Below are 13,072 nucleotides of genomic sequence, written 5' to 3'. Positions count from 1 at the left end.
AGAAAATAGCCCCAGACTAAAAGCTCTCTAGTATCCAATGGTTACTGGGAAGGAAGAGGCACCTTCCAGAATTAATGACTTAGAAGTTTTAGATAAGGGAAAACTGTTGATATTCTTGCTTTCTTTTTCTATCTTCCTATGGGATTAACTCCAAGACACCATTAACACGTTTTCAGTGGAGGACATTTCCCTATTTGTAATCACTTCTCTGACTAATATATTATTTTAATTAATGAGACATAGAATTTTTTTAGATCCTACTCTTTGGATCTTTTTCCTCGAAGGTGTGTTTCTTGGTAACACATCATTTTTCTTTTTTGTGGCTTTCTAGGACAGTCCATTTACCTTCCAGTGTTCTAGATGTTGAAAGATTTTGTGTAGTGAGACAAGATGGGTGGGAGGATGTCAGCTGAGCCTAAGCATGAAAAATGGGGTTTAAAAAGATCTCTATTTCTTGAAGTTTCAGAACAAGAGAGGCAGTAGTAACTGAGTGATAAGACTGCTGTCATAAAGTTTATAGGCATGACCTAACACTGCTGCCTTCTATACCTGTATCCTTCTAGTTTTCTCTGAACAGTCTAGGACTGGTTTTGAGCCTGACCTAGTTACTGCCTCCAACGTAGTATAACTTTAAGGCGTAAATAACAATGTGGAATCAGGCCAAAGAGCTAGTCTCTGGCACTGGAATGCCTGAATTTGACTATAATCATCACCACTTTCTAAATTAGCTTGAAATTGGCCAATTTTGCACCTCATTTATTTTCAGTATTTATGTAATGTCTCCAAAACAGAATCCTGTGGCTTTAATCTAAAGAGAAACTCTTTTTTTCTTTTTGTTGTTGAGCAATTAGTAGTCATAGGAAATATACCTCACCAGAGTATGTTGCTTCTGATTGGACTTGGTTGTCAAAGAGCATGCATGCTGCATATTTAGACATTGTTGATATTACATAATTTACTAAACTGCCAGAAAGGGAGAAACTACTATTTTAGAGCAGCATTCTTGGCTTTTACATATGCCAGTTCTGGCAACTCTTCTGCCTGAATCTTTTTTTTTTTTTTGCGGTACGCGGGCCTCACTGTTGTGGCCTCTCCCGTTGCGGAGCACAGGCTCTGAACGCGCAGGCTCAGCGACCATGGCTCACGGGCCCAGCCGCTCCGCGGCATGTGGGATCTTCCTGGACCGGGGCACGAACCCGTGTCCCCTGCATCGGCAGGCGGACTCTCAACCACTGCGCCACCAGGGAAGCCCCTGCCTGAATCTTTTGTTTACATTCTTGAACCAGAACATTTAAATATTTTATATCACCAGAAATTCTTTGTATCACTTTGCTCTACTTGTGCTTGGTCATGTGGCTCTTCCTGACCACTCTCTACCTTGACATTCTTGCAAGTCTGCCTTTACTCCTATATGTGGTCTGCATTTTATTAGAATCATCAGATTTGCTAAAGTCCAGGTTTCTGTTTATGTTTCTGTATATGTTTAAGACAAAGTATAGTTTTTGTTTTAAGTCAGAGTATTTTTTATATTTTAAGGTCCTAGAAAGAAAAGAGAATGAAGGTAGGCATGCTCAGTACACATGGGAGGAAGTAGTTTTTTCATTGGTTTGTCTTGTGTTGTAGCGTAGGCAGTTTGTTTCCTCTCTCAAAAGAGCTATTGGTGTGCTGGAGACTGAGTATAACATATTGATATTTGGTCCCTAGGGGAATTTCATCCCTAAAGGAATGGGATGGGATAAATAGTTGCCCAACTCAAAGAGAAAGGAGTTGGCTAATCCATGAGAAATTAAGGATGGATATCTCATTTGGCACTATATTCCAAATTATACTTTTACCCTTTAGCCTTTCTGAAGGCTTTTTAGTGGCCAGATTATCGTCCTGACAAGCAGTCACGTGTTCGGATGCAAAGTGAGAATGGTTAAGAAAATTCACAAAGCTCCTTTCTCTCAAAAGACAAAAGAAAAAGGTTGTATTTGTCATTGTTCTGTGAACATAGCAAGATTCTTTCTTACAGGTTAGATGGGCTGAGAAAGAAGAAATTTGCCAGATTTTGCTTTTGTTATCAAGTGGCCCCCTGAAATGATGATAATAATATTTTAAAATGATGGGTAGCATAAATCTTCCTTATTATAGGTACTAGTATTAAAATTTAGGTTAAAAAGTAATACTCTAAAGCTTCTTTCTCTACACAGATTAATAGATAACAGATTTTTTTTTAATTGTTAATAATACCAGAAAATTTTAATGCAGAAAGTTTGAAACCTGTGGTAAGATTGCCCTTTGAAGCACAAGGGACTTAGAATATAGACTTGGTTACAAAATTTGGGTTCTGTGAAGCCATCGGTTTTGTTTTGCTTTTTTTGTTTTTTGCGGTACGCGGGCCTCTCACTGTTGTGGCCTCTCCCGTTGCGGAGCACAGGCTCCAGACACGCAGGCTCAGCAGCCATGGCTCACGGGCCCAGCCGCTCCGCGGCATGTGGGATCTTCCCGGACTGGGGCACGAACCCGTGTCCCCTGCATCGGCAGGCGGACTCTCAACCACTGCGCCACCAGGGAAGCCCAAGCCATCAGTTTTGACTGAACTTCAGCTGTCAGGCTAAGTAGAGGATCACATAGTACTATTGCAGTATTGGGTGACATTAAAATTGTATTTATGAGGAAATAACAGAGTTTCCTTTGCTACTTTATCTTGGTTTGTAAGAAAATAGAGTTTCCATTCCTGTTTTTATCTCATGCTGAGGCATCTCTTTAGCCTAAGATCCAAGACTGCTTCTCTGTTTAACAGTTTGCCAGGTCAAAGGGCAAGGTTGACCTGTAATCCTAGATATTTAAAAAGCAAATATAAAGCTTTTGTGTGTCAAACTGATGATTGGAAACAAAGTACCACTGCTTATTGTCTTTCAGAATATAGAATCATAGTTAATGTAAAGATTAAAATTAATAACTGTCTACCAGATATCACTTTTAAAAGTCTAAAATATACTATTTTTACCTGCCATAAAGCATATCTTTACAGTATCAGTGCCAGGTGACAGTGCTTGGCTTGTTCCCAGCCTTCCTGATGTGCTAGCTTTTACTTCTTTAGATCCTTTTGTACTTCTCACATCTATGGTTTTCATGAAAGTGTGATGAAAACTCTATGGATCTCTTTTAGGAAAGGAAACTAAAATGGAAAAAACTGATGAGGCTTAATATGTAGCCCCTGCCAGATCTTAGTATTTTAATAGGATAAATACCTGGTGAATTAACTTCTAATAGAATTTCAGAGATTAGATTGGAGTTGGAAGTTAATTTCCCTTGAAATTACATTATATTACTAGAAGGAAGTCTTCTGTTCCCAGCCAGCTAAGTTTTATGTCTTTGACTTTCAATTCATCTTCCCTTGCCCATACTCATCCAGTTCACTAAAGAATTTATGTCATTTATTGGCCATAAAACATTGTTAAAAGTCATCAAATACATGATCCTATGCAGTATCATTTTGGATTTAAGCGTATTACCTAGATATTTTAGTTGAAAATAAAGTCTTTCTGCTGCCCTTTGGATAATAATCTTCCCATTTCATTTATTTTTACCTATGATAGTCACATGTTTAGGAAAAACTTTTATTTCTTCAGGCTTTCTTGTTTTTGATTTAAACTGTAAAACCCCTTTCTAAAGAAAAAAAGACTTCTATAAAATACAAATTTTGGTTGTCACATTGCTTTCCTATCTCAGTACAGGCTATATGTTGAATTATACTTGAATTTTATAATATGCTGAAGGTAGTGTTTGCTAAAAGGTTTGGGGAAGTTTTACAAAAAAGTATAATTAAATTTTAAAATCCTTCTGAACATAAAAATTCAGATTTATGCGTAATACTTTTTGCCTGAAATTTGTGTCCTATATTGGACTTACATAGTAAGGCAAGCAAAAAGGTAATTAGTCCAAAAAATGAAAAAAGACCATTACAAATGGTTTTTGACTATCTGATATTGAGTTTTATGAAAATATTTAGGTGTATTGGTATTTTTCTCTGATTGAATTTTGTTTTAGATGCCATTCTAAATATGGTGAATATTGCCGCTAATATTCTGGGAGCAAAAACTGAAGACCTGACAGAAGGTACCTAATCATTTTATGGGTCTTTTAAATATATGATACTCCAGGGATTTTCCTAGTTAGTAAAATTAATTAATAAGCCAAGCAATTTGATTTTTCATTTAGAAATATAGAAACCATTCAAAGGAACTTAGCAGTCTTCTATTATTCATTGCTTATTTGAATTTCACAAGTTCTCTTTAATAAATAGGATCCTGTCTATATAAAATCATGAATTTGTTTTTTGATTCTTCCCTGCTGTAGAAGTAATGATTTTATCCCTTATCTCTTTCCTGAGGTTTTGTTGCTCTAGAGGTACTTCAAGTATGCTTTTATTTATCAAACAGCTATTCAATTAAGAAAGCAATTATTTCCTTAAAGAATGTCAGATAAGAATATTATTAGCAACGGGAAACAATCTTGCCTTTTTTGTTTTCAAAAATACTTCGTCCCAGTTATAAAATAAGTAAGTCATGGGGTTGTAATGTACAACATGGGAAGTACAATATGGTGACAGATGGTAACTAGACTTATTGTGGTGATCATTTTGCAATGTATACAAATGTCAAATCACTGTGTTGTACACATGAAATGAATATAATATTGTATGTCAAATATACTTCAATAAAAAAATTTAGTTCCAAGTGCAAACTTAAAATGACCCATTTCTTCTCATTCTTTTAGTAACTCAGGTGTCTTATTAATCATGTAAGATTACACAAATTTCGTAGTCATCTTACTTGCTTTAATTATCTGAGAAGCTGAGAAAGAATATGCACTACTTGTAGTTGTGACGTTCTACGATTATTTCTTTCCAAAAGAACTTTATGAAAAAAACCCACAAAGTCTGCAGTAGTAAACGTATTTGACTTTTTTTCTCGAGAAAAACTAAAGTCCTTTATTTGTTATAGTGAAATATTTTCATGGTATAGCTTTCTAAAATTAAACTCAATATGGGCATCTTTCTTAAAATAGGAAATAAAAGTATATCTGAGAATGCCACTGCCACAACTGCACCTAAAATGCCTGAATCAGCTCCTGTTTCAACTCCTGTTCCATCACATGAGTAAGTTATATTGTGATATTAGAGTTCTATTAAGATGGAAAGCTAAGTATACTTGTACATAAAAAGGTACTTGTAACTTGTGGGAAATGATTATCTATAGAAAGCTCTGGATCATGGGACAGATATTCCACAGCCACTTAAAACATCTTTGAGTTGCTTTTTGGGTACTGGGAATTCACTTCACTCCAGACCAAATGTTTGTTGTTTTGATTTTATGTGTTACTTTTATTATTTACAATACTTAATCTTTTCCTTGTTGCACATAATTAACCTAACTCTGCAGGTATAAGTTTGAGGACAAATATTAAAGACCTGTTTTTATTAAGTTCAAATTTAAAAGCATTGATTAAGTATCTATGCTATGCCTAGAAAGCTAAAAAGGGTACCTGAAATACTTAGAGCAGTGATTTTTAAATGATTTGTTTGCCACACAGCATACTCTTACAGTGTTCAGTTTCTGAAATCGAATGATATAGGTCTTTTCCCAGGGTGCAGTGGGCACTTTGGGCAGGGATGTATATATGTAGGTAACATATGAAATAACCTCATTTGGCCCTTTATACCAGAGGTGATTAAGGTTTGTCGGTACCTCAACTTCTGATCTATAATAGATAGGCTCATTAATGATTTGGGTTATTGGGACAATAATTGGGATAATTTGGATATAGTTATTACAAATGTAACTTCCATATATTTCATTGGATATACTCCCTGTAAACTTTGACAGCCCTTTCTCTCAGAGGAACTCTACTTAATGGGATAAGATATTTGAACAAGAAGCAGTTAGTTCAGGGTTATAACTAATGAAACCTCCAGTGGGTGTGCTTCAAGCTGTAATTCCTAAGTACTATCTTAATTAAAAAATGAGATTTTTGTGCTTTGAAGTGCACAGTGTCAAATTTGTATTTTCCTGTATTAATCCTGAAAGTGACTAAAGATATTTATTGGGTGATCAGAGTGAAATATATAGCATTATGTGCTATTGATTCCTAGAAGGTCCTAAGAAATCTCTTTGGGATAGAGATTCTTGGTGTTTCTAGTTATGTGGAGCTGACCGGTTTTTGTAACTGAATTCTTTAGTTAATAACATATATCAATAGTATGTCTTATTTTTCAAAACTAAATGAAATTAATTTCATTTTACACACATATACACACATAGGCACATATATACCTATACACATTCACCCCTCATACATATGTATGAATATTTGTTGAAAGGTATCACATCAGGCTAATGTAGCAGTTTTTACTTTTCTATATTAGAGTTTTTTAATAGATACTCTTGCATACTTGTTTGTTTCTTTACTTAATGTTTCTTCATGTATGTTTGTCTTAAATTCTTTTTGATGGTTATATTGCAGTCCTCTGAAGAAAATAAAAGAATCCATGATAGGGTATCACTTTTAAAGTTATGAAAAGATGACTTACTTTCTTTTCCCAGGTTTGAGTTTTTTAAAGTGTAACTCTGATTAGGGTGTGTATATATATATATATATATATATATATATGTTATATAACTTAATTTTTACCAAATTAATTCAGTTTAGTTTCTTTCCCTCCCCTTCTTCAGACATTCCTCCTTTTTACTGTTATAATTTATTTGGTAGATAATAAGCAGTACACCACCTGAGTATGTAAGAAATGTTGTATAGTGACTATATATTGATATCTGTATCTATATCATCTATTTAGGGAAGCATAGCCTAATTATGTTTTAGTTTAGTCCATTTACTATTTTATTATCAACAAGATGAAAGTCCTGCTTTTAGATATTGTCTTTTTTATTCCTACTTTTGCTATTTTGATATTAGGCTTTGTTTGAAGACATTTCCTGGCATTCTTAGTAGTGTTTCACAGTAGGAAAATTTGCATATGAAGGGTTTTTTTTTGGTTTTGAAATTACTTTGTTTTCTCAAATTATACCTTTGGTGCTGCAAGGGCTGCACCCGGAAATTCATTATCTTTATCTTGGAAGGGACCACAGATATTATAATTTATAACACTGTTCCCACCTGCTCCATTTCTCACTCTCCCTACCCTACACACATACTCCAGAGCCCAAAGATAGGACTGGGTTAGTGGCACTACTAGTTTATTATTAGTCAGGATTTTCATTAAAATGGTTAAGTATTTAGCTTTCAACAATTGAAAGTTAGCCAAGGTGATACTGAGATTATCTGGGGGGAGTGGAGATATGTTTCTTCTCCCTTTGCAGATAATTGTTTGTGTGTGTGTGTGTGTGTGATGCCATGTTGAAATTCCTCAAATCATCCATAGAGAAATAATCTCTGAGAAATCTGCAGTTGACCCTTGAATAACATGGGTTTGAACTGCACGGATCCACTTATACATGGCGTTTTTTCATTAGTAAATACTAATGAAATACAGTACAGATGATTTTGGTTGGTTGAATCTGTGGATGAGGAATCGTGGATATAGAGGAACTGTGGATATAGAGGGCTGACTAAGTTATACTGCATGGAGGCCGACAATTCTAACTCCCCATGCACTGTTCAAGGGTCAACAGTAATTGCCTTTTGAAAGTAGGATATTCCAGCACAAAGTGCATTCATAATAAGAGTCCTGCCTTCTAGTTCTAGCTCTGGGACTAGCTCTGGGTAGCTCAATTTCTGATATAAGGGGTGATGAGTCTTGTAATATTGGTGAATATTTATGGGAGGAAAGTTACATGAAACTTTCAGTAAATGGAAATATTCACATACAAACAACTCTTAAACAGAGTTTAAAGAAAAATTTGATTTGGTAAATATGGTGATTTGAATTATCTGGCTGTTCACTTGATAAATTATCTTTCTGTTACCATTTCTGAGTAATACTGTTTTTATAATGAAAGTGATTTGAAGGGAAATAATTCATCCAAAGTAAATTGAGTGTTTTCTGTATTTCCAGCGTTCCTTTTACCTTATGTATGATACATTTATTTTCCTTAAACATAATTATGGATATGTATTTCTAGGTTTGTAACTACTGAAGGACTTGTACATGACACAGAGCCATCATCACCAGATACTACAAAAGAGGGTCCCATTGTACAACTAGTTCAAGAAGAGGAAGAGGAGGCAAGTCCTTCTACAGTGACCCTTCTGGGTAGTGGTGAACAAGAGGATGAAACGTCACCTTGGTTTGAGTCAGAGACACAAATATTTTGCAGTGAACTGACCACAATTTGTTGTATTTCTAGTTTTTCGGAATACATATATAAATGGTGTTCAGTTAGAGTTGCTCATTATCGGCAACGCAGCAGAACTGCTGTGAGTAAAGAAAAAGAGTATCTTGTGTCAGCTCAATCACCATTAGTACTTCCTGAAGAATCAGTAGATGTTTCAGTATTGCAACCTCCAGCTGGAGAACCAGACAGTAAGAGTAAAGAAAAGAAAGCTGAAACTGTTGTTCTAGGTGACTTAAGTAGTGTGCACCAGGGAGGTTTGATTAATCACACTTTAGATGCAATTGAACTTGAACCAAGCCATCCTCAAACTCTTTCTCAGTCTCTTCTCTTAGATGTTACTCCAGAAATCAATTCATTATCTAAAATAGAAGTATCTGAGCCTATTAAATATGAGGCAGGGCGTACACCATCACAAGTGATTCCCCAAGAGAGTTCTGTTGAGGTTGATAATGAAACAGAAAAAAGGTCTGACAGTTTTAGTTCTATAGAGAAACCAACTGTGATCTATGAAACAAAAAAACTTGATGAAGTAATGGATAATATTGTAAAAGAAGACTCCATGCAAATTATCACAAAGCTATCCGAAACAATAGTGTCACCTGTAAACACAGCTATTGTGCCAGACAGTGAAGACGGGGAAGCCAAAATGAACATAGCTGACACACCAAAGCAAATTTTGACTCCTGTTGTGGATTCTTCTTCATTACCTGAAGCAAAAGAGGAAGAACAGTCTCCAGAAGATGCCCTTTTAAGAGGGTTACAGAGGACAGCTACAGATTTTTATGCTGAATTACAAAATTCTTCAGATCTAGGATATGCTAATGGAAATCTTATACATGGATCAAACCAAAAGGAATCAGTGTTTATGAGACTTAATAACCGTATTAAAGCCTTAGAAGTTAACATGTCTCTCAGTGGTCGCTATCTGGAGGAACTTAGCCAAAGGTAAGCTTTATTATGAATTAGCACAATACACTTTGCACAGTGAGTTAAGTAGCAAAGTATAATCTGTGACTAGAGAAGGAGAGGATTTAATTATCTCATGGTATAACAGTAATAAGCACCATTTTAGCTGGAGAGAGAAAGAAAGTTATTTGGATGTTGATCAGTGATCTTAAGAATTGATTTCCTTTTCTGGAAGTATTACTAAGTGACTATTATTAGGCTGATAACAAGTTTGAATTATCTATAATCAGTTTCTCCTTTCTTCTGTTGCTTAACTTCAGCCACTTTTGCTGTTTGATTCCCAGAGCACTCATGGGAAAAATTAGTCTATAGACTTTAAAGCTCTATGTGGAACATGACCAGATATTTTTTAAGAGTTTAAATAAGTGAAGATTAGAAAAATGCCAGAGGCCATGCCAGTTTGCTTATGCAGTGATGAAGATCTCAGGCACAGTTCTCCACTTTTTAAGCCTATTTACTTTTTTTTTTATTCCTTAAGTATCCAGCATCCTTAGGGCTTTTCCAACATTTTGTAACCACCTAGGCACTCAATGCCCAGAATTTCTGAAATGCTACCTTTTCATAATCTTCTTAAATTAAAATGCTGCTGATGAAATGTCACTACGGTCATCATTATATCCTAAAAGGGGTTTCTTCTTAATTCATACATATAATTTATTGGCAAATTTTCTGTGGGTGTGTGTGCATGCCTACATCATACCTGTTCTTGCCTCTCCCCACCCCCAACCTATTTGCCCCACTAAAGGAACCACAGAAATCACTAATAAATCTTTCTTTAATTGAGATGTAATTGACATATAATATTGTATTAGTTTCAGGCATATAACATAATGATTTGATATTTGTATATATTGCTAAATGATCACCACAATAAGTCTGGTTAATATTATCACCACATACAACTTTTCTTTTTTCCTTGTGGTAAGAAATTTTAAGATCTACTCTGTTAGCAACTTGCAAATATACGATCCAATATTATCAACTATAGTCAACATGCTGTACATTATATTCCTGTTACTTATTCATTTAAAGTTTTACCTTTTGACCTGCTTCATCAGTTTTGCCCACCCCCGCCTTGGCAATCACCAATCTGTTCTCTGTATCTATGAGTTCAAGATTTTTTTTCCTTTTATTTAGATTCCACATGTAAGTGAGATCATATGATATTCGTCCTTCTCTGTCTAACTTATTTCACTTAGCATAATGCCCTCAAGGTCCAACCATGTTGTTGCAAATGGCAAGACTTCCTTCTTTTTTATGGCTGAATAATATTCCTTGGTATACACATACCACATTTTCTTTATCTATTCTTCTATTGATGGATACTTAGTTTGCTTCCAGGTCATGACTATTGTATATAATGCTGCATTGAACATGGGGGTACAGATATCTTTTCAAGTTAGTGTTTTTTTCCTTCAGATAAATACTCAAAAGTGGAATTGCTAAATCATATGGCAGTTCTATTTTTGATTTTTTGAGAAACCTCCATACTGTTTTTCATAGTGGCTGCACCAATTTACGTTCCCACCAACAGTGTACAAGGGTTCCCTTTTCTCTGTATCCTCACCAACATGTTATTTTTTCTCTTTTTGATAATAGCAATTTTAACAGATGTGAGGTGATAACTCATTGTGATTTTGATTTGCATGTCCCTGATGATTAATGATGTTGAGCATCTTTTCATCTATTACCTGTTAACCATCTATCTGTTTTCTTTGGAAAAATGTCTGTTGAGATTCTCTGCCAATTTTCTTTTTTTAATGTTTTATTTATTTTTGGCTGCATTGGGTCTTTGTTGCTTCACGTGGGCTTGCTCTAGTTGTGGTAAGCAGGGCTACTCTTGTTGCGGTGCGGGGCTTCTCGTTGCAGTGGCTTCTCTTGTTGCGGAGCACGGGCTCTAGGTGTGCGGGCTCAGTAGTTGCAAGCACGCGGGCCCTAGAGCGTGCGGGCTTCAGTAGTTGTGGTGCGTGGGCTCTAGAGCGCAGGCCTCTAGGTAGCCTTTTCATTAAGTTGATGGTTTCTTTTGCTTTGTAAGAAGTTTTTCAGTTTGATGTAGTCCCACTTGTTTTTTTTGCATTTATTGCCTTTGCTTTTGGTGTTAAATCCAAAAAACATTTCCAAGACTCATGTCAAGGAGCTTACCGCCTGTGTTTTCTTTTAGGAGTTCTGTTGTTTCAGGTTTTATGTTCAAGTCTTTAATACATTTTGAGTTAATTTTTGTGTATGGTATAAGATAGGGGTCCAGTTTCATTTTGTTGCATGTGGCTGTTCAGTTTTCCCAGCACCATTTATTGAAGTGACTGTCCTTTCCCCACTGTATATTCATGGGTCCTTTGTCATAAATTATTGACTATATATGCGACTAGTAAATCTTTTATAGCAGTGAGGAACATAGAATTGATGTTGAGGTAGCAAATACCTCAAGGGACCTCTTTATTTTACCTTTGTAAGTTTTCCTGTATCGCACAGGGTTCAGTAAGAGTCATTTTCAGAAATACGGATTTATCTTATATATTGAAATCAGAAGTGTGTTTCCAGTAATAAATTAATAAATAAGAAATTAAAACCAATTTAAATCAATTCTTACTCCATAGGTACCGAAAACAAATGGAAGAAATGCAAAAGGCTTTCAATATGACAATAGTAAAACTTCAGAATACTTCAAGAATAGCAGAGGAGCAGGTTGGTCATCTTCATATCTTATTTAATTTTTATATAAATTTCCATTGAATTTTGTAGGATCTCTCTGGTAAGAAGGATAAGTAATGTTGGTTCACTTTTTCCCTGATAGCTGATGATTAAGCTGTAATGTGATGTTTTCTAGCTGTTAGCATCAGTATCTGCTCAAGAGAAAATTTTCTTGAGCATTATTTGTATTACATTTCAAGATTTGTATGTATGTGTATGTGTGTAGAAGTGCAGTGGACTTTTTGGCAACTTTGTTAAACTCTAAAATCATTTGTGGTTTTCTGTGTAGACAGTTTTATTGGTTGCAAATAAACAGCTCTATTTCTTTTTAATCCTTATACCTTTTTTTTTCTTCCTTTTTCCTCTTATCTCTTGCCTAGAGCTGTACAGTGATGCAATAGGACTGATAGTGGCCATTCCCCTGTCTTGTTGATTTTAAGGGATTGAGTTCAGTATTGCAGCATTAAATGTGATATTCATTAATAAGTTTTTATAGTGTGTTACCATCATGAAGAAATTTTATATTTAACTTTTCTAAAAGGTTATTTGGGACTAAGGGAAGGTGAGGTGAGGTGAGGAGGCCTCAGGTTGCAGAGTTTAGTTGCATCTTACTCCCAGTTTGTGACATGTTATAATTGTGGTTCTACACACAGTTTTTCCCCACCCCTCTTTTTTTTTCTTTCTGAAATTGAGGTTTGAAAGTTGTTTACATATTCTTAGTATGAGTCCTTTATCAGAGACAGGCTTTGCAAGTATTTTCTCCCAGTCCATTACTTGTTTTGTCATTCTCTTAAACATATCTTTTGAAGAGCTGAATTTAATTTGTTGAAGCCCAATTTACCTGTTTTCTCTTTGCCTAACCCAAAGTCACAAAGATTGTTTTCCTCTGTTTTCTTTTAGAATTTGCATAGTTTTAGTTTTACATTTGGTTTATGATCCATTTTAATTTTTACGTGTCACAGAGTATGGATCAAAGTTCCTTTTTTGTGAGGGAGGGGATTGAGAAACATGAATATTCCTTTCTTCCAGCATCATTTGTGGAAAGGACTATCTTTTCTCCACTGGATTTCCTTTGCGCT

General features: G+C 35.3%; 1 protein-coding gene across 9 annotated transcripts in view; it reads left to right on the top strand.

Annotated features, from left to right (window-relative positions):
* Positions 1-13,072, top strand: part of SUCO (SUN domain containing ossification factor) — a 75,942-nt gene that overhangs the window by 48,091 nt on the left and 14,779 nt on the right. For 8 of the 9 annotated variants that reach the window (XR_012331562.1, XM_019918341.3, XM_019918334.2 and 5 more), the window contains 4 exons: positions 4,036-4,104; positions 5,056-5,146; positions 8,127-9,284; positions 11,900-11,987. Coding sequence is in view for 8 of the 9 variants with exons in the window: in XM_019918341.3 (XP_019773900.1) it covers positions 4,036-4,104; positions 5,056-5,146; positions 8,127-9,284; positions 11,900-11,987 (1,406 nt within the window). In the remaining variant the exon portion in view is untranslated. The remainder of the gene's footprint in view (positions 1-4,035; positions 4,105-5,055; positions 5,147-8,126; positions 9,285-11,899; positions 11,988-13,072) is intronic. The other variant, XM_019918336.3, reaches the window with a different exon arrangement.

The sequence above is a fragment of the Tursiops truncatus genome, chromosome 1, assembly GCF_011762595.2.
Source record: "Tursiops truncatus isolate mTurTru1 chromosome 1, mTurTru1.mat.Y, whole genome shotgun sequence".
Lineage (NCBI taxonomy): Eukaryota > Metazoa > Chordata > Mammalia > Artiodactyla > Delphinidae > Tursiops > Tursiops truncatus.
The sequence above is the reverse complement of the archived record's forward strand: the minus strand, read 5'-3'. Positions and strand labels throughout refer to the sequence as shown.